Genomic DNA, 21,565 nt, shown 5'->3' with positions numbered 1-21,565 from the left:
ACATTTTACTAATATACTATATAACGCTTGATTTTTTTTAATACTATAGATGCAACGTTTATTCTTTTCCAGGAAGCTGTCGAAGGAAAATCAGACGTTATTATAAAATCAACACCTTTACCTTTATCGTTGATGAAATTATTGGACGCAGTAATAAAGATCATATCCTCGAACGATGATATAATCGTTAGATCGAACATCTTTAATTCGACAACCTGGAGGAATTTATCGTTGGACACGTGGGGTCTTATAAAAAATGCTGAAGCTTCATGGATTTACGAAAATATAAAACTTGAAAGGCTCCCTGAGGAGTTAGACGAATTGTCGAATCCATTTATTGCGCATAGTTATCCGTACGTAAAGGTTATAAGATTGGTACGATTGCTAAACTTCTTAGCAGACCTTCTGTCGGGTGGTGACATTTGGCAGAAGCTACGGAACGTCTACGAGAATACGAAAGTCAAACCAATTTTGACACTGATCGAAGACATGCCCAATCTCGTTGTCACCATTGTAGACACATTCCTCACTTCAGAAAGATTAAATGACTTTGTAGAAAAACTTTTTCTCGGTCAAGTAAATCCTTGCGACATCGACAGGTATTTGATACCACCAAGCTTTGTAAGAAAAAAGGGTCTTCTTTCGAGCATCACTAACTTTTGCCAAAACGTCCTTGCGAATGATAAATTCCCCACGGTTTTGGACTTTTTATCACTCGGCGTGGATAACGTGGTACGTTATTTATCTATAAAATAAACAAATATCATTGTCTTTGTACCGATGAAATGTATTTTTAATCCTGTAAAAAACCTTCTTCAATGCTTTTAAGAAAGATCTCGAGATATAGTCTCACAGTTTGTATTTCTTTCAGAGAAACTTTGTTACGAACAGTGATACGGAAAAACATTGGAATGCAAGTTATTTTGTCGACGAAGTTAATAGTTTGGTATTTACTTTAACTCGCGTGAGTTTGGAAGGTTACAAGAATCCAAAGGTTCCAACTTGGTGGACGTCTTTCGAGGAGGGTACTCTCAAAGACTTTTCTTTGCAATACAAAAAGAAGGTAAAGCGTTTAAAAGGAATTTCTCCAAAGGGCAACGAACTTTGTCGTTAATTCGAGAGATTTGTTTTAGGACTTGCGAACGTTGGCTCATTCGGTCGTGAATAAATTAGGAAGTTTAGTTAAAAACCTTGTGAAAACATCATCTACTGCCAAGCAAGTCATTTAATATTACCTTTAATCAATATTTTGTTTCGTGTAAGTTTTGTTGTCAATTAATGTATAAGTTTCTTATTTCAGAGAGTGTTCATGGTGCAGCACGCTTATGATCGACATCGTAAACTCACAGCTATCTCGACATGCGCTTTATGCGCAACTTATCTGTGATATGAATAAATTAAACAATTCCGAAATTCACAATCGACTAATCCACGAATTTTATTGGAACAAAACCGCGAGCATGGTGGGTGTTAAAAATAATCGATCTTTCAAAATACATATATACACGTAGGATAAATAATTTTTTATTTCGTTGCAGATCGAAAATTACAAATATTTAAACAATCAGAGGACATTAAATGAATATATAACTAGTATCGAGGCAACCTTTCACTATATCGCAGACATCGTGGTTGATTTTCAAAATGAAACATACAAGGAAAGAATCAACCATTGTTTTCACGAGTTCATCGGAGAACCAGCGTTCTCAAGACCAGGCTTGTAATAACATCTTTTTCTCTTCTATTTTTTTTTCTTTTTTTTTTTTTGAGCACTAATTAATAATAATTGCAAAGAAATACAAATATATTATTTACGTTTCAAGATATATAACATTTGTTACTGGCATGTTGGATATGCTACAAAGGAATACCCATTTGATTGATACTGCTAGATATCATGAGAATATAATTAATCTGACGAATCTTGCTGAAAAAAATGTGCCCATTTGGAAGCCATTAAGGGAAGTCGTGAAGAAGTCCGACGTAGAACTCGTTGACAGTTTTCTACCGAATGCGACGATTAATGTGAATGCTATATTGAATGACAGAAATCATTCTTTATGTCGAACTATTTTCGAGTGCAAAAATGCGAGCGTTTTCTATCGATTCTTAAGCTCGAAGAGGGCTGGCAAAGTTCTACGATACGATCCCAAAGCAGCCAAGTATCCGTCGGTAATGGACATTTCCGATCGATTAGCGAAGAGCTTAGATCTGTCTTTGATAAGACAGAAAATAATACATTGGCGTCAAGACGCATCGTGGGATCTGACATGGTTGAAACAGATCTTACGTCATTTAAGTGTTGTCCTCGCTGAGGGTGGTAATCTCTTGGACGTTGCCTTCAAGATAGATTTCAAGGATGTTTCCAACGTTCTCGGTATGCCCGACATCGTAGATGGTGTGGTTAATCTTCTGAAGGACAAGACCATCGATAAAATATTTTCGGGGTAATGAGACGGAAGTCTCGATCGAAATAGTTTTCCTATAGTCTATTTCTTTTTCCTCTTATAATCGCACCATTGTTACAGAATGTACGAGGTTCTGGAGGACGTGGAACCGTTTCTGAAGGATCAAAATTTGATCAAAGATTTATATAACGTGATCGTTTCTCTGGAGTCGATGGAAATTTTTAAAAACTTGGGTTTATTGAACGTTAAATGTACGTTTACAATGTTTCCATTTTCGTGAGATTATTTTGTCCTATTATTTTTCAATTGTATTAATTTATTTGTTTTTTACTTTTTCCTTTTAGATGTTATCAGCGATATGTTCGATAATTGGGATACAGTGAGAACTTATTTAATCAATAAGATAAGTATATCGAAGGAGGTGGCATCGATTTTGAGTCAGGCTAAAATCGACATGATATCGGTTTTCATGAAGGAAAAACGAGCATTGAGTTTGAAGGATACGATCTGTTCGCCATCTAAGTTGGGAGATATGTTGAACGTTGAACATACTGATATAACAATAGATGAAGTTAGCACGGTTCTTTGTACCTTGAACAATACGCAAACGCAAAATATCGCCATCACTTTAATTAAGAATTTAAATTTCGACTATATTCTCAAAACCGTAAGTACTGATAACGAAGTTTAAACTAACATAATTTCAAAGTAGCTGTAAGTATAATAACAAGAGTCTTGTTTATAGTTATTAAGCGCAAATGTAAAGAACATCATGGCAAACGCGAATTTAACGGAAGCCGAAGGAAAATTGGTGTTGGATAATCTAGGAGTCGTTTCCGAATTAATTCCATTTTTTAAGGATAAATTTTCAGAGAACTTAATTTCTGCTGAGAGTTTACAATCCGAAGACGAATCCGATGCTAAAGAAATAATGTCGAGTGAGTTCTATTGTTATAAATTTCACAAAGATGAGACAAGAAGCATTTATAATATTCAATTATTGTTATTATTATAGGTTCGGAATTTCTTACGGACTCGAGCAAAATGCTTTGCGGTAAAATGGTAATAGACAACAACAACAGATTTTACAAAATGATTGCAAGTATTCAAGACAATACGAAGCAAAATGATCAGTTTGAGCTCGATTCCTTACCAAGTAATATACTTATAATTTATATGAATATACGTAAACGATTTAGTCTGATTGCAATTAAAAAAGAAAAAAAGGAAAATAACAATCACCATCGTTGCAGGTGATTTCTGCAGGGACACTTACAAAAGTATGATCAACATGGGTGCTGGAAAGATTATTTGGTCCTATGTTAAACCATTATTACGTGGTCAGATACTTTACGCGCCTGATACTGTCGCAATTAAGAAAGTTATGTCCATCGCGAATGATACCTTCGTACAGATGGATCACTTTAGTCAGCTGATGTATAGTTTCGTGGAGACACTTAAATCATTGGCAAGCCTTTCGGAAATGAGTGATAGTCTCAACGAATTGCAGGATATTATGATGTCGAAAATTATGCGAATAGCTATCAAGAGTTTCGGCGTTGGAAACTTTGAAGGTAAGAAGGATTACATAGTTATTATATACCTAATAAAATTATCGAAGATAATTTCGAAGGTTGTGGTTTTGTTCTAATTTCTAACACGAATATTTGCAGGTGATTTTTCGAACTTTAATTTCGGTGAGATAGCATGGAGATTAAAAAGATCGAAGAAACTGATTACTATGGTAGAAATGCTGAATAATCTGATGGATTGCGTATTAATCGATCGAATGAAAGGATTTTCAACGGAAGAAGAACTTCAAACGTACGCTCGTTCTCTCATGGAGACGAACGAGTTCTTAGCAGGAATCGTCTTTTTGGAAAAGGAAACGGAAAGGTCTAAAAGATCATTGGATTACGGATTACCGGATAATGTCACGTACAAGATTCGTATGGACGTAGATTATGTTCCGTCAACTATAAGATTAAAGAATCAATTTTGGATCCCTGGACCCGAAAGCAGCTTTATAGAGGATCTTAGATATCTTCGAGGTTTCATACAGCTTCAAGATGCCATCGATCGCGCAATCATTAAAGTGAAGTCTCAAAAAGAACAAAATTGGAAGACGTTCACGCAACAAATGCCTTATCCTTGTTGGAAGCATGTACCGTGAGTGATCCATAACATTTCGTTATTAATCCAAGTAAATAGATAGCAAAAAGATTTCGGAAAGAATAAGATGAAAAATTGAATTTTAGCTTTCAAACGACTCTTTACGAGTCTCAAGGCCTTCAAGTATGCTTCTTTTTCGCCCTTATGATGTGCGTTGGATCGATCGTTCGACATATCGTTTGGGAAAGAGAATCTAGGAATTCTATGGTACGAAAGAAAAAAATCAATTATCGCTTGGATTACATTGATAAAATTTATTTATTTTTCTTTTTTGTTTTTCAAGGTGATGAGTGTTATGGGACTGAAGCCTTGGCGAAATACTTTTGCTTGGTACATAACTTCCTTTATCGAGCTATCAATCGTGATACTTTGTATCAGCTTGATTCTTTTGGCTGGAAAAATTCTTCCAAGATCTAATCCTATGCTAGTTCTAATTCTTCTCTTCGATTATGTATTTTCCATCGTAACGTTCTGGTAAATTATTTTCCTTACTTGTCGAACAAATCTTGAAGAATTTTTATCGATTAATTCGTTTATTCATTTTTCTTTTGATTATTTAGTTACATGATATCGACGATGTTCAGTTCAGCGAGTCTTTCTGCCATTACGACAGTAGTCATGTTCTTATTAACTTACATGCCATACATCATCGTTATCGCTATGGAAGCTGTTTTTGGCTTGGGTTATAAATTATTAATTGTAAGTAATTTTTTCAAAAGTACATACTCTTTCTATCATTCATACAACTGTTGAATTATTTTTCTTTTTTCTAGTGTCTTAGTATGTCGACTAGTTTCTGTTATGGTTGTCTTTACATTGTTCGCAAAGAAGTACAAGGTACTGGTCTTACATGGAAAAATATGTGGGAAGAATCCAGTCCTGGTGATCCAATGTCTATGGCTTTAATTCTTTTTATGATAGCTCTTGATGGTTGCATATACGCTTTAATTGGTTACTTCATCACGAAGTACACCAATTCAGGTAACTTTGATATTTTCAAACATAGGTATATATATAATATAATACATACATATATACGTAATAACAAAAGTATATTAGAAAGAGCAAATTATTAGCACTATAACTATAATAATTCATGTTTTGGGTGAAGGTACTATTATTGGTGAATACGGAAACTATTACTCTTTATCTCACCAAGTAAATATTTCTCAAGTATGCAAACTTTTTAGCATCTATCTATCTATCTATCTATCTATCTATCTATCTCGTTGAGAGACTGTGCTAATATTCGAAATTAACTTTATATATATATATACACATATTAGTGCAATTCTTAATACACTCTTTATCTTTCAGAATTTCAGAACATGATCTCTAATAACATATTTTATGGTGAAGGTCAACTTAAATAAGAATTTACATGCTTGTGTTTTACATATTCCATTTTTATACAGTAATATTCTACATTTATTATTACTATCGGTATAAAATCAACTTGTGCTTGTAAAAGGCAATTAAAACGAATTAGTTTAACGTTGTACGCGATCTTTCATACATTCATATAACAAGTAGATAATAGAGAAATATATTCCATGTTTCTTTTCTATTTTTTATTTTTTTCATATTTTATTTCTTTTTTTTTATAAAGAAACATATTCTCTCGTTGTAAATAATTAAATTCCATCGAGTTTTTATTTGATTTTTTTCGTAGTTACATTTATGTGAAAAATAATGATTCTATGATTTAAAAAAAAATCCTCGGTAGATTTATGCAGAAACAGTAAAGATTATACTACCTCTAATATAGCTCTAGACTATCTTAGAGAGAAAGAGAGAAAGAGAGAGAGAGAGAGAGAGAGTTGCTTAAAAAAGATATATTTTTAATGGTCTCGTAATCAAAAGGATAATGCTTTCTAGCGTTGGTAATGTAAATTTTCTCGTAAAATTGTAGCTGTAGCGAATGTACAAATGGGAATGTGTAGGGTCCTATATAAGGGTCCAATAAAGAAGAACGAAATATTACTAAGAAATTAGTTCGGTCATACGGTTGTAACGCTTAATAGGATTATTCGTCCTGCAATTGGTAGATTTTTTGAAATATATTACAATGCGAGTAATACACGTTCTCGCGTAATTACATTTACATAATTAACGAGGGGAAAGAGCTCATTCACATTATTCCTAACGCACGTTCTGTTTTCGTGTAGTTTTCGTTAATGCAGAAATAAATATTAACGGGCATAGAATTCATTAATAGTTAATAAGAATACATTAGGATCGGTTGAAACGTGTTATTCATTCTTTTTTCTGTTTTCCCTTTTCTTTTTTTTTTTAAGAGGTCTTAAAAAGTTCGCGAGAAAATAGAAGGAAAAGAAAAAAACGTACTTTAAGTAAACGAAAGGGGAAAGGAGAGAGAAAAGAGATCGCCAAGGAGACGAGAGAAGTTTCTTATCTTGTTTTCTTTTCTTTTCGTTTATTTATTTGTTTTTTCTTTTTCTTCTTTTTTCTTTTCTTTCTTTTTGGAACGGCCGAGCATTACCGATAATTTTCCAGGCAGGGACTTTCTTGGTTTGAGGTCCCGTAGTTTATGGTGGGCCAACACACGTTCTCTCTATGGCAGGCCCAGTTACCTCACCTTCGTCAACAACCTCTATTTCACTAACGACGTTCTGCACCTTTCAACCACTTATCAAGGTATCACACTCTCGCAGCTTGCGGACGCACACGAGCCGCAAGCGGATATCTTGCTTGTCCTCGTATTTCCGAAGGACCTTCATTTGCATTCCGTGTCAAAGAGAGTAAGAGAGGGAGAGAGGGAGAGAGGGAGAACGAAGAAGAGGAATATGCACCGATCGTTCGTTACTCGAGTAACGATCTGTTGGTTACTATATATGCACAATTCAAAATTTATTACCTTAACTAACATTGAATAGAAAACGATTAGAGTTTGTTCTCTCTTGTTCGTTCTTTCTATCGTTCGCATGCTCCAATATATTCATCCACGTTATTTCCATTATTGTTTAAAAAATTGTATTCATGTTTTTGCTTTTTCCTTTTTTTTCTTGTTTTTCATCCTTTCTTGTTGTTTCAAGCAAATTTGAGATTTAACTTTGTGTATATAGCATGTTAGTGTCAATCGTGCATGCCAATTGAAATACATATATACCTATGTATTGATTATTTGTTTGAGTGTCGCTTTTTGTCGATGCATTGTGTTTCTATGTATTTTCTTTTTTTTTAATTTTTTTATTTTGTGTCTCAAGCATTGCTTGCAATTCAGCGCTTTCTGTTGATTTTCTTCTATACGTTTTCCGAAACATGGAATAACAGCTAAGTATCTCGAACGCTGATTGAGATTGTATTTGTTTTGCATGTCGACGATGTCCCGAAAGAGTTTTATTAGATTTAATTTGAAAAATTATAATATTATCGTGGATGAAATTTTATCTCAATAATTGCATCCATGATAGCCTTTAACGATTAATGAAAATATAAAAGAAATCGATGATTGTTTTTCCAAATCTATATAGAGGACGATTCAGACATAAGTAGTTTGACGGTGAACGAAAAACAAATTGGCGTGAGATTCGACAACGTTCGTAAAGTTTATAACACAGACATGGGAGAAATCATCGCCGTTGATGATTTCACTTTGAAGCTTTGCGAAGGTGAAGTGACCAGCCTTCTTGGAAGAAACGGAGCCGGGAAGACAACGATCATGTAGGCAAATTTCTTTTTCTTTTATAATGTATTAATTATTTTAAATAACGTTTATTTTTTTTCTTTATTGTCAATGATAAAGAAAAAAAGAAAGTTCTTTTATATGGGTAGAATAATCGATTCGATTAACATGATCAGCGAAGGGAAATATTACGGGAGGTTGGTTCCTCGAATCGTACGCTTTCATTTCAGCAAGATGCTGACGGGTATGGTCGCTCCGACCAACGGTGAAATATGTTTGAATGGTGAAGAGGGTTGTAAGCCAGACATAGGGGTGTGCCCTCAGGATAACGTGCTCATCGGCACTTTGACGCCAAGGGAGCATATGATCTTCTATTCGAAGCTCAAGGGCCAGAAAGACAACGTGAATATGGAAAAAAATGTTAACGAGTAAGCGTGAATTATTATTCGTATTGATCTCACGTTGAAAATAATTCTTTTATATATGAATTACTTAAAATCGATTCAATTTTTTTAACATGATTAAATATAATATAAATAATAAAAGAGACGGTAATTTAAATATCGTCGAAAGAAATCTTTGAACATTTTCAATTTCATTTGGATCATTCAAATTCCGATGTTCTTGTTTTAATTTTCTTTTTATTCTCTTTCAGTTCTTAGATAATAATGACAATAATTATTCTTTATTTCTAGCATGCTAAGTTCGTTAGAATTAGGTCGACAAGAGCACGAGCCGGTGTATCGTTTATCAGGCGGTACAAAGCGTCGACTTTGCGTAGCCCTAGCCTTCTTAGGGTCACCAAAATTGGTGATCCTCGACGAGCCAGGTGCAGGTGTGGATCCTGCAGCCAGAAGAAGAATTTGGCGACTTATCGATCAACATCGAGTAGGTAGGACAGTTCTTCTGTCTACTCATCATTTGGACGAGGCTGACATGTTAAGCGACACAGTTGTTGTCATGCACAAAGGAAAGATCCTTTGCACCGGTTCACCGTTGACTTTGAAAGTGAATCATGGCAAAGGTTACAGATTGAATGTTTCTTATCCACCAACCAATGTGTCTAGTGGTTCCATCGAGAACAAGAGCTTGGAGACACTTCGAAACATCATCGAAGGCATCGTGCCTAACTGTAACATTAATGAAACCTCTGAAACCGAAGTCATCGTTACTCTACCATTACAAGGAAAACATGGAGATAATAACGAGTAAGTTTTCTTTTTATTTCTTTTTTCTGATTCGAAAAGGTACGATTCATCGTTAAATTTATCGAACGTTTTCTTTCCGATTTATAGCATAGGTCAAGTCGCAAAGGCACTCGAAGATAATCAGAAACTTTTAGGATTCATGCATTTCTCCTTGGAATGTGATACTCTCGAAAGAGTCTTTTTAGATTTATGTGCTCGTGCCGATAATAATTCAATGTTGAATGGAACCAACCTGAACAATGCTGACAAAGTGAATCATATCGGTTAGTATTTATCGAGTAAAAGTTATTGCTATGAATCACGAAATTACTTGGTTTCCCTTCGACTCGATATCACGACGAAATCAACTTAATAAGGTTTTATTTGTCCCCACAAGGATTGTCCATGTCGAACGATGGGATTGATCTGATAGATTTAGAACCCTCGCCAAAGCCTACAGCGTTCAGACAAGCAAAGGCTTTATTGAAAAAGCGACTATGGCATTTCGCAAAGGATTGGAGATCGCCATTGGCCACCCTCATTTTACCGACCGTCTTCGTTGCCGTGGCGATGGGCTTCTCTCTAATAAGACCACCATCCGAGGACGAGCCACCATTGGCACTTAACCCGAGGCTTTACGATATCCATCCAACTTACTTCTACAGGTATATTACATTATATACCTGTATGTATAATATATATCCAACAATCTTTCTGCCGAAATGAATATTTTACGATAGCTCCAAATTATTCATGATATTGCTAATCGAACGTTATGTCATTTTCAGTATCGATAACAGCAACGATCCATTTTTGCAACACGTGTCCCTTCAATTACACGATAGATTTGGGGACGACTATGCCGGTGCTTGGCAAACTTTACCGAACGTAAGAGAAATCATTGTACGTCGCGAAGCAAGTTTACGTCGTCGTTATGTAAAAATTATTTTAGGATACTGGGACGTGCGAATGCGTGGACGGTCAACAAACTTGTCAAGGTGTGTCCCAAGCGGTAGAAGGACTTCTGCAAACTTTACCTGGTCGACCTACTCTTGACTGGATTGTTTCAACTCATCAAGAATACATTGAGAGAAGGTAGATACATCTTAGAGAGAATAGTTTCCGCGTATCTCAAATTCATTTGATTCGATAACGTTCCATGATTTCAACACAGATACGGTGGATGGTCACTTTCACATTGGAAGGACGATCCCCTTTTCGTCGTTTGGTATAACAATAAAGGTCATCACTCGATGCCGTCCTATCTTAACGCCCTCAACGAAGCGATACTTCGTGCTTCAGGAGTCAACGGACATTTAACGACCCTGAACCATCCGTTGAAGCTTTCCAGAGACCAATTGAATCGAACCACGTTGTGAGTTGTCGATATAGCGATTGAAATAGCTTTAGACGTTTACGCGAGAACTAAAAGGAAGCTAAACGCTAACCATCCATTTCTCTAATATTTGCATTTTCTCGGATCTTCGATTAAATTAAGATCGTGTGGTATTCAAAGACGAATTTCATTCATGCTCGAATAGCTCTTAAAAGGTTGCATCGATAGATGAATTGAAATTTGTTCTGGTACGAATGTTACGTCTTTTCACGAATTCGGTATACTTAAGAGCTCTAAAACGAGAGAAGAGAACTCTTTGCTCGTACGTGTTACCTGGTTCGTTTACTTTTAATTAACGTTCCATATGATTCCGTCTACACGCGGATAACTCGTTTCGCGCTTTCACAAGCTTCTCCTTTTTCTTCCTCTTTCTCTCTCTTTCTCTATTTTTCTCTTTCTCTCTCTTCGACGGCAAGCTTTCCTCGTGATCCGATTAACGATTCTACGTAGATTCGTAACTCCTCGTGAATACTAATGATATCCCAGCAGCGACGTGTATACTCTCGTATCTAAGCTTCTTTGATCGTAGAGAAATTTTGTGCTTTTATATTTCTTTCCTTTTTTTCTTTTTCTTTTCCAATGATCGAAAAGCTCTTTTTTGTGCTTACGTTCATGGGAATTATCTCGAAGAAGATGAAAAGATTTGTTCATATATTTTTCGAAAAAAAAAACAAGGAAAATTGATTTGTTATATTTATCTTATAGATTGCAACGCGTCGCCGACGTTGGCATTGCCTTAGTTCTTTTAATCGCATTTAATCTGGTTGGTGCACAAGGAACGAAGGAATTAGTTAGAGAAAGGCTCTCGGAAGAAAAAAGAATACTTTATCTGGCTGGAGTTCACCCGGTGACTTACTGGACGGCGGCCTTGATCTGGGATTTTCTAGTAAGATACATTATCAAGTTAAGATTTAAAGAGCCTTAAAGAGGATCTCTCGTGAATGGCTTTACGCTTTTAAGTGGTTTTAAGAAATAACCAGGAGAAATTTTTCCGTGAAAGTTCAATAGTTCTTTATTTAAAAAAGAAAAGTACACGTACAAAAGCTTCGTAAAAATTTTTCGAGTATAACGTAATCTTCTAATCTTCCAATCATAAATCTTCTTTCCACAGATTTTTGGATGCTCCATTTGTTTGGCTGTCGTAGTTTTTGAAATATTTGGATTGTCCACTTACGTTTCGAAAGATAATTTAGCTGGTGTCTGTTTATTACTCTTCCTCTTCGCGTAAGTATATCGTGTGAACTATAAGTAAATCGTTGAGATTTCTCGAATTCTATCGAGCATGTTCTCTTCAGTTGGGCTGCCATTCCGTTCTCCCACTTAGCCGAGAAGGCATTCGACGATTCCAGCTTGTCCAACATGGTTCTCTTTTGTGTGAACACCTTCATAGGTGTGAGCTCTCTCGCCACTATTTTGGTGATCGATATTCTTGGGAAGACTCAAGCAGCTGCCGATGCCAGAAACGTTCTTCATCGAATTCTCATGATCTTCCCACAATACGTCCTTGGCGATGCTCTCGTAGAATTATCCAAGAATGACATCACTGCCGAACTCTTGAAGAAGTTCCACATGGATACTTACAAGTCACCATTGGGTTGGGATCTTCTAGGCGTTCATTACATTTTTCTTGTGATTATCGGTGCTCTATTGTTCCTAATAAATCTCATTATTGAATGCCGACTCTTGCCGAATTTCCGAAAGCAGAACGTAAATTACGAAGTCGTAGAAGAGGATGAGGATGTAATCAATGAAAGGACGAGGATCGAAAGTGGCATGGCACACGAGGACGTTTTGAAGACGATTAGATTGAGGAAGGAGTATCGAAGCGTTTACGGAACAAACGTTGCTGTTCAGAATTTAAGCTTTGGTGTGCAACCTGGAAAGTGTTTCGGTCTGTTGGGCGTCAATGGAGCCGGAAAGAGCACGACCTTCAAGATGCTCACCACGGAAATTATTGCTACGGCTGGTAGGATTGTCTTAAAGGAAGAGGACATTGGTTCTGGACCTCTTTGTAACGGTGAAGTTGGTTATTGTCCTCAGACCGAGGCCTTGGACGGCTTCTTGACACCGCATCAGTGCTTGACGATACACGCGGAGATTTGCGGTTTGAAGAACGTTTCTAAGGTAAAAGAGAAAAAATGTTCATTGCTTTTTTTTTTAACGTAATTACGATGACGTTATCTTTAGTATAATCATAACTTTAACGTTATATTTTTATTGTGATTAGGTAGTCGAAAGTACGTTGCAAAAGCTCGATCTTCTTAAGTACGCTCATCAAAGGGTGAACAGTCTTAGTGGTGGAAATAAAAGAAAATTGTGTACAGCCGTAGCAGTGATGGCCCCAGTTTCCGTGATTCTCATGGACGAGCCAACGAGGTAACTTTAAAAATTTCATAAAATTTGATTTTGTTAAAAGGATGATCCAACACGTACATATGTAAATTTAACAATTCGGATTTTTCAGTGGCATGGATCCAGCGACAAAGGATTTAGTTGGATGTGTGGTTAAACACGTCACGAAAAATCACAGTAGCGTGATATTAACGTCTCACAGTGTCGCTGATTGCGAAAGTTTATGTACCAGAGTGGGAATTCTTGCCAAAGCCGGTCTCAGGTGTATAGGAACACCGCAACATTTGAAGCACAAGTAAAAAGAGCTCTTCCCTCTACTCTCGCAATTACGCTAGGATATCCCAAAAGCATCAAGAACTTTTCTTCCCTATTCTACTTCTTCCTCATTTCGATTTCCTCTTTTTTTCTTCTCTTTAAACGAACCTTCTGCGTCCACCGATGTAATCGTTGAGTACACGAAACAAGAAAGAATTTCATTCATAAGAGTTTCTCATTCGTTCGCTTGTTCGTTCGTTTGTTCGTTCGTAAAACTTGGCTAGTTTTAAAGTTATTGTACGGTTCGCAGTGTATTTGTTCCGATAAAGAGAAAAAGAGATAGATAGATAGAGACAAAAAGAGAGAGAGAGAGAGAGAGAGAGGGAGAAAGGGAGAATTCAAGAGGTCCCTCGACACCGAAATGAAATTTACGTTGGCATTCCAAACGCATTTAGGCCTCTTTAGATGCTATACGCAGCTCAACCAGTTTAGTAGACATGCGTGGCTCTCTCTCTGTCTCCCTCCCCATCTCTCTCTATCTCTCTCTATTTCTCCCTCTCTAGAGGAGGATGAGAGGCACTTTAACAGCTATTTGCTCTAATTGAGATACATTACGTACGGAGCGGTGATCTATGCGCGACTGGTCCATTGTAATGCACACACATCGAGTCGGCTAGACCTTTTGGAATAACCTATTGCGCCATAAATATTTAACCATTGCAGTCACCGACGCCTAAGGCGTCTTGTAGAATATTTTCCTCTTTCCTTGGACGGCTCCTATAACCCCTTTCATATTTCTCATCTTTCTCTCATCTCGTTGTTCTTTCTTATCGCCACAGAGTAAAAAAAAATTTACGATAAAATCCTCTATGTACTTTAGCTATCCAACCAGAAAATTACAAGCTTCCAAAATGTTTTACGCGTTTCCCTGGTCCCCTTTCCCATTAGAGCGTTAACAAATTCACGAAAGACCATTACCTTTCAGATTCGGCGAGGGTTACGTTGTGTTCTTGAGGTTCAGCAAACCGACGTTAGTCAGCGATCTCAGGAGAGCCATTGCAAATCATCTTCCACAAGCCGTTGTGTCCTCGAGACAAGCGACTGCAGCACGTTTACTGGTGCCAAAGAGCGAGGAGATGGCACTGAGCAACAGCATCGCCAAAGTGAAGATGCTTGCAGAGGAGCTCAAAGCTACGGACTACACGTTCTCTCAGAGTTCCTTGGATCAGGTCGGTACCTAAAGATGACAAGCTTGAGACGAGTTTCCTCTTTAGAACGGACCCGATCATCTCGATCAAAGTCATTCCTTCTTTTCTTGGTAACTCGGTGTCAGCGAACTCTATAAACGATAAATCCACGATTGATTTCCTCGCACTCAGCAGAAATCTCTTCTCTCTCTCTCTCTCTCTCTCTCTCTCTCTCTCTCTGTCTCTCTTTCTCTATGGAGTCCGATATGCGCAATATTATCGTGCAATATTCGGAGCTCTTGTCTCCGGCAGATGATGCACTGCCTGTGCATTGCACTTCCTCCTTCAACCAAGACCGATCCCCGCTTTCGTACCACCTATCCTGAGGGATATTAATGGAACCGCCCGGCTCTCAGCTAGCTCGTGGGATAGTCTATGGTTTACAGTCTGCAGCCGAGAACAGCCAGAAACTCGGCTTGGTCCTCTCTCTCTCTCTCTCTCTCTCTCTCTCTCTGTCTCTCTCTTACACACAAATACATTCTCTTACGACTATATATGTAACTCTGTCTCTTTCATGTTCTCCTGTCCCTTTCCTAGTCTCACCTAAATGCTTCTAGGATCGTCGTTCTTGTCTCGCGACACTATGCGAGATTCCTCGTTCTCCCTTTCAGCCGCTAAAACTGTTGTTAATTAACCGCTTTGCTGAGAGATAATTAATGTGGAAAATGAAGCGTGCCTTTGAAGTCGAGTTTCTCCTGTCACACGTGAAACGAATCTTTGCCACTTGTCAACTCTCCTCGCGTTTCTTGATTTCGGTCTCGCTTCATCGTCTAGGAATTTCACAAGGGTATTAATTGCGTTATTGGCTTCGGATAACAATAATGATAACAATAATGATAATAATAATAAAAATAAAAAAAAGTATTAATAAGAAAAATAATCGGCAAAAAATAATTGAAATAAAACATAAGCTTGCTTTGTAGCGCGTAAAGATTTATCGCTTCTAATCTATAATCTAATTTTGAAACGGATGATTAGATAGAGATTGGCAATGAATAGATTAGATAGATATAGAATTAGTCAAAAATAGAAATGTGCGAAGACGGTGATATTTTAGTTATCCAAATCGAATATTTTTAATAAATTATATATTATAATGTAGCTGTTACTTTCTCGGCGTAAGAGAGAACTGAGATTAGAAAAGATTGGCTAATAATTTCTTTCATTCCGTCTTTATTTCTTTTCACCTACATTTGTGTGTGTACATATTAATCTTTTCTAAAATCCCCGGAGATATTAGAACGAACAATAAGATTCACCCAAAGGATTCGTTAATTCAGTTTATATGTTTATCTATGCATGGAATTCAAACTCCAAGATTAAGACAACCTTACAGATAGTCTCTCACTTTCTCTTCAACCTCCGTACCATTTCCAGGCATCGGTGAGATTCTCTTTCTCTCTTACTCTCATAATAACCAATTTCAAACGCTTTGAGGCTTAATTAAGCGTCATTAATTAAAGTTGTTTGCCCAGGCAACGATTACGACGAGGACGAGGAGCTTCGGTAATTAAATGTCTCTAGGAGTTTTATCCGATTTCACCACTTTGAGGCTTTAATTAGACTTTCTTCTTCGGCCGGTGGAGTTCATGGACTTCAAAAACGGCGAGCCGAGGCGTCGCGTTCTCTTTGTAATCGGATAGTTTTTACAGTTTTTCTTGACGTTTTCTTTTTTCTCTGTTGCTTTTTTTACTTTTTCAATTCTTTCTTTTTCTTTTCCTCCTCATTAGATTATTCGGCGTTGATCGAATTGATGAAAGAAAGATCATTAGGTCGATTAAGAAGATCTCTCCTTTTAAATTATTACGTTTTATTCAAATTTGTTTCTTCGTTTAAAGCTTGAGAGGAAGAGAGAGAATCTAAGTGCGTTATCCGAATAATCGTGAGATATCCTCTACAGGCCATTTGTGGGCAAAGATCGTAAATCAGACGTCTGATTTTCACGAGAGCAAGATTGCCGGTGTAGATATGTAGATTTTATGGTACCTAAAGTGAGCACGATCTTCTCTTCCACTCTCTTTGAAAATTCCAACGGAAGGATCCTCCGATGGGCGAATTGAGTAGAAAGAACGCTATTGAAACGGATGATCGTTGATTCGTTGAACTAGTGCTAGCTTCCGATAGATCGGTTGGATCGTATTCGTTGAATAAAAATTCAGCATATTCGCCGTTTCGAAGTCGTTTGAATAAAATTTCGACTGGATGAACTATCTCGAGTCCAAGGATTTTTTTTAAACATTATCATTTTATTTTATGTAGTTTGAAATGGATCGTTTACTCGCTTTTATCGGTTAAAATGATCGAGGTAACACGATCGAATGATTCCAAGAACAAATTCGTATATTCTCTTCCTCTCCCTCTTTCTCTCTTCCCATAACTTAACGAGAGATACACTAAAATCCAAAGTTCCTAAAGGGATCTCCATGGAGATTCTTACGTGACCAAAATACTAGGCAGAGGCAAAAACGTGTTCACATCCTCTAATTTCTAAAATCTCTTCGAACGCTTAAAGCCTCTTGGGCGAATATTTCCCAGGACACGTAAGACAACTTTTGGCAAACATTTGACAATGTCAGGATTCAGTCGAGTAACGTAAGTGGAGACACGCGTCATTTAAGAAACGACACAAACATATCTTCCCGTCTCTTCTTCTCTCTCCTTCTTTTTTCCTTTTTACATATAATTTATGTATAATTTTGAAAGAAAGAAGGAGAGAGAGAGAGAGAGAGAGAAAGAAAGAAATAGATTTTGGATGTTAAAGTTGTTCCACGATTTAAACATCAAGAGGATATATTCGTACATATCATTTATACGTTTTCATGTAAACCGCGTGGCAAAGTCGGCTCGTTAAAAAAGTTTCGAGATTTTTATGGGAGTCCTCGTAGAGTGGGAGAAAACTCGTTCCTTTCCACTACCATCTCTCTTCTCTCTCTCTCTCTCTCTCTGTCCTTCCCTCTCCCTCTTCTTTCCTTTTTTTACTCTTTTCTCTCGCTTCTCGTTCTCTCACCCCTGGTATTCACCGTATGGGTGAACGCGTGGGGAATACGATAAACGGCGAGTGCAACGATATAACGACCGAAAGTTTACGCATCGCGCCATTTCTCGAATTTCACAATCTACACTCGTGCAATAATTGTCAACTCGGAAGAACATTATGAGAATGGACGCGAACCGATTTTGCGATGGCCAATTTCTGGTTTTATATCTAAGAGGCCTTTCTTTTAACTCTACTTTTCGAACAAGTTTCTATCGCTAACAATAAAAAGAAAGATAGAAGGAGGAGTATATAGATGAGACTATAAAAATAGGACTTTATTCTTACTTTTCTATTTATCCTTCTGTGATGCAGGTTCTCGTGAATTTCTCGGAGGAACTCGAGGACGAATCTACGATCGATTCTACGAGAAGTGGTTACACCAACGCCTGCTTCAACATGGACATCATTCATATGGATACGCTTTAAGGATGGAACAGAAAATATCATCTAACGTTTCTTTTCTCTCTTATTTTCTTTTTCTTTCTTTCCATCTTTAAAAAATATCTTTTTATTTCGTGGTCCCTAGCGAATTCGTTTCTTCTTCGTTTCTAAAGAGCGACTTCTCGTAATGATTGCTGTGATAATTCGAAGTTTCCATTTTTCTTTTTTTTTTCTTTCTTTTTATTTCTCTTTTCTTTCCTCTCTCTTTTTTTTTTACATCTCTTGTTAAAGGTCACAATTACGGGTCAATAAACGTACCACGAGCAACGACAAATGCCAAGACATTGTTGCTTCACAACTTATCTTCCTCGATTATTTTCAAGAGTCAGATGATTTTTGTATATGCATTTTAGTTCCTATACTGTGTTTCTCTCAGAATGGTGTTCTTCATGTTTTTCTATGTTTGTTTTTTGTTCTTTTTGTAATTACAAAACAACTTCAAGTACTTAAGATTTAGATAAAGTATTTCTCCAATAAAAACGATTTGTAAGTATTAGATATGATAGTTTAAAGAATGTTACTTGAAAGTTTATCTTTCTGTAATTAATTTAATTAGCTTCTAATTATTAGTAAGAAACTAATTAGCTTTTACTTCTGATTAATTAGATTTAACGTTTGTATGAACAAAATGATGTAATGTCGTACACGTGTGTTTTTCTATGTATCGGATTATTATTATTATTACATTATTATTATTATTGTATTATCATAATTTTTTCTTCTAATTTGTGATCAGAAAGTATTTCATTGGTTCGAAATCAAAGCAATAGGATCGATAGTATACGGAAATAGCGAAACGAATGTGAACGACACGCTCCATTAGTGAATTCTATTGGTCGATCGCTTAAGTATCCGTTTAACTGTACTGAATGGATCGACGATAAGAGTCTTAAATTGAGATGAAAAGCACCGGTATTACGTTATACGTGTATATGTATGCATACGTTGTATTTATCGAATGTATCCAAATCGTTCGACTTAACTTAAATGAAAATGGAAAACATTCGATTATATTTCTTCCTATCTCGCAGAAGAAAGAATTAAGATTAAGATTAAGAATATTTCCGTTTAACTTTATATTCTAGATTCTTTCATCTTTTCTTTTAATAGATACGTTCTTCTTTTTTTGTTTCTCTTTTCTTTTCACTCTCTCTCTCTCTCTCTCTCCCTTTTTTTTTCTTTAACGATTTAATCCAAGCAGGAAAAATGCTAAAAACGCATTTCTTATCGTCGCGAAGAATAAGATTTTCAGTCGTCTCCAGACGTCGGAGTAAGTAGCGTGATAGTCCTTTTAAGGAGTACATAGCTAGGGAAAGAAGAGACCGTGATAAAGGACAAATGCCACGAAGGAAATTAAAATAAGAGAGTTGAATATCTTTCTCTTTTTCTTTCGAGCAAGGTAACCTTCCTATCCAAAAGGGGTAAAAGAATCTTCGCCATTTCATGGCTTTACCTGCGTTTTATCACGTTCCCTTCTTCCTCTAGCCATCCCTAAGTCGGAGTTCGTTAAATAGAATTCCCTTCGTTCGAGGTAGCCAACGAAAAATAGATCCGTTTCTAAAGGACGATCTCACGTTTAATCTTCAGATAGGATATTTCGTAAAAATTGGACGATACTTTTTTGTTTGTTTCTTTTTTTTTTCTTTTCTTTTCTTCTCTTTTCTTTCGATATCTCTTTACATACGAAATAGAAAATTATTTTCATTGAAGAATTTTTAATAAGTTATTGGGGATAACTTTCGTTGCTTAAATTTGGAGTAAAATTCAATCGGGTAAGGAAAAAATGTACGAGGAGATATGATATCATGATTGAGGGGGAGAAAAGGAAAAGAGAAAAATCTTTTTCCATCTTGTTCCTCGTTCTCGTTAAACGAGGAACAATAAATTTATCAAATGAGTTCGCACGTTTCTCGTCTGCCCACCTTTTCGTTCCTTCTCATTATTTCTTACAGCCTTACAATTCCTTCCTTTTTCTCATCTCCATCCCTCTTTCTCTTCTCCCTTCTGTCTCTCTCTCTCTCTCTCTCTCTCTTTCACCTCGTTACCTTTGTTTTATTTATAATGATTATTCGTGGATTTGTCGAGAACACGCAGCAACCAACGATATTACATTACGAGATGTTCCTCATGCCCGATAAAGTCCGAATTAATGTTCGCAAGAGAGATCTTTCTGCTCCCATGGACGACGAAACGTTCGGATTAAATTAATCTTCTGCTCTTCATTCTCTCATTTACACTTGTGCATACAGGATTTATTCTTTCATCTTTTTTTCTTTTCTTTTTTGATCCTTCATATTTTCTCTGTCCGATGCTTAAATACATAACATGTATATAAATGTATGTACGTTTGCATATCGTTACATAAATACTACATGCATAAGTATTTACAAGTATTATATTTCATTTTCTATCCAATCTTTATAATATCGCACGAAGAGAAATCCAATTTCCTTCTTGAATATGTATTTCTATAAGATCATTCAGAACAAATTTCTGTTATCAGCCTTCGGTATCGTAGTTTTGATCGGTGTCATGAAATAACGTTATAATGCGAGATTTGATCGGATCGTACTGAAATAGGATATTCCGTATCGCCGTTCGAAATTTTGGTTTAAGCGTAAATAGCACCGCATAAACTCGCGAAGATGGCTTGTTTCCGACGTGGTCGGTATTTGATTTCAAGTCGGAAAACGAGGAAGTTTGAGAATAATTGGTAGAAACACTAAGAGGATCTTCTAGAGGTTTCGCTTAATTGCCAGAGGAGGTATGTATATGGATTTGCGAACATTTCGATGTACGATGGAGGAACTGCAGCGTTGTGCTAAGAGGTAATAGACGATATCATATCGTTCTGCCAGAAATTTCGATCGTTTGGAGAATCGATCCTCTCTCTCTCTCTCTTTCTCTCTGTCTCCCTCTCTCTCTCTTGTATGCATATACGAAGCGAAAGCAATTCCATTATCTTCGCTCAGCTGAGACAATGTGTGTACAGTATACCTATATACATACCTACGTGTACATACGTACGTGTATATATATACGTTTATGTATTAGAACGATCTATCGATTCTCGATGTTTATTCGCTGATCATAATGACGTCAGTAATTTACGATTGGCTATTGACTCCTATATTCCATCGTTCATTCCTCTTAGATTTTCTAAAACTGTATTTACACCTTTCACTGACGTAAAAGCACTTGAAAACGGCCAATTTAAAACTTCGTTATAGCTCGAGCGCATTCCGTACGATAGTGCATTTCTCGGCCACTAATTCCTCTCAGCGAGACGCACCACGAGCGTCTAATTACTTTTTGGAGTAAGTACGTTAATTACGTAGCCACGAATGCGAATGTTTCTTGCTTTACGGACTATGAGGAAGATAGAGAAATGAAAGTAGAAATGAAGAAAGGAAGAAAGAAGGAAAGA

The 21,565-nt window shown here is 36.6% G+C and overlaps 1 protein-coding gene across 3 annotated transcripts in view; it reads left to right on the top strand.

Moving 5' to 3' along the window:
• The window catches only part of LOC127063677 (uncharacterized), a 30,224-nt gene extending 10,961 nt beyond the window's left edge, over positions 1-19,263 (top strand). For 2 of the 3 annotated variants that reach the window (XM_050993698.1, XM_050993700.1), the window contains 32 exons: positions 73-732; positions 872-1,063; positions 1,134-1,216; positions 1,301-1,463; positions 1,539-1,720; positions 1,824-2,447; positions 2,529-2,659; positions 2,753-3,075; positions 3,154-3,346; positions 3,424-3,564; positions 3,662-3,982; positions 4,082-4,577; positions 4,667-4,787; positions 4,864-5,054; positions 5,141-5,279; positions 5,354-5,561; positions 7,095-7,235; positions 8,072-8,261; positions 8,454-8,651; positions 8,919-9,431; positions 9,519-9,694; positions 9,808-10,075; positions 10,199-10,298; positions 10,363-10,505; positions 10,585-10,785; positions 11,512-11,692; positions 11,918-12,030; positions 12,102-12,930; positions 13,034-13,182; positions 13,271-13,453; positions 14,399-14,642; positions 18,010-19,263. In XM_050993698.1, coding sequence (XP_050849655.1) covers positions 73-732; positions 872-1,063; positions 1,134-1,216; positions 1,301-1,463; positions 1,539-1,720; positions 1,824-2,447; positions 2,529-2,659; positions 2,753-3,075; positions 3,154-3,346; positions 3,424-3,564; positions 3,662-3,982; positions 4,082-4,577; positions 4,667-4,787; positions 4,864-5,054; positions 5,141-5,279; positions 5,354-5,561; positions 7,095-7,235; positions 8,072-8,261; positions 8,454-8,651; positions 8,919-9,431; positions 9,519-9,694; positions 9,808-10,075; positions 10,199-10,298; positions 10,363-10,505; positions 10,585-10,785; positions 11,512-11,692; positions 11,918-12,030; positions 12,102-12,930; positions 13,034-13,182; positions 13,271-13,453; positions 14,399-14,642; positions 18,010-18,123 — 7,911 coding nt within the window. In that variant the 3' untranslated portion in view covers positions 18,124-19,263. The remainder of the gene's footprint in view (positions 1-72; positions 733-871; positions 1,064-1,133; positions 1,217-1,300; positions 1,464-1,538; positions 1,721-1,823; positions 2,448-2,528; positions 2,660-2,752; positions 3,076-3,153; positions 3,347-3,423; positions 3,565-3,661; positions 3,983-4,081; positions 4,578-4,666; positions 4,788-4,863; positions 5,055-5,140; positions 5,280-5,353; positions 5,562-7,094; positions 7,236-8,071; positions 8,262-8,453; positions 8,652-8,918; positions 9,432-9,518; positions 9,695-9,807; positions 10,076-10,198; positions 10,299-10,362; positions 10,506-10,584; positions 10,786-11,511; positions 11,693-11,917; positions 12,031-12,101; positions 12,931-13,033; positions 13,183-13,270; positions 13,454-14,398; positions 14,643-18,009) is intronic. The other variant, XM_050993699.1, reaches the window with a different exon arrangement.
• The last annotated feature ends 2,302 nt before the right edge of the window (positions 19,264-21,565 follow it).

This window comes from Vespula vulgaris, chromosome 5 (genome assembly GCF_905475345.1).
Source record: "Vespula vulgaris chromosome 5, iyVesVulg1.1, whole genome shotgun sequence".
Lineage (NCBI taxonomy): Eukaryota > Metazoa > Arthropoda > Insecta > Hymenoptera > Vespidae > Vespula > Vespula vulgaris.
The sequence above is the reverse complement of the archived record's forward strand: the minus strand, read 5'-3'. Positions and strand labels throughout refer to the sequence as shown.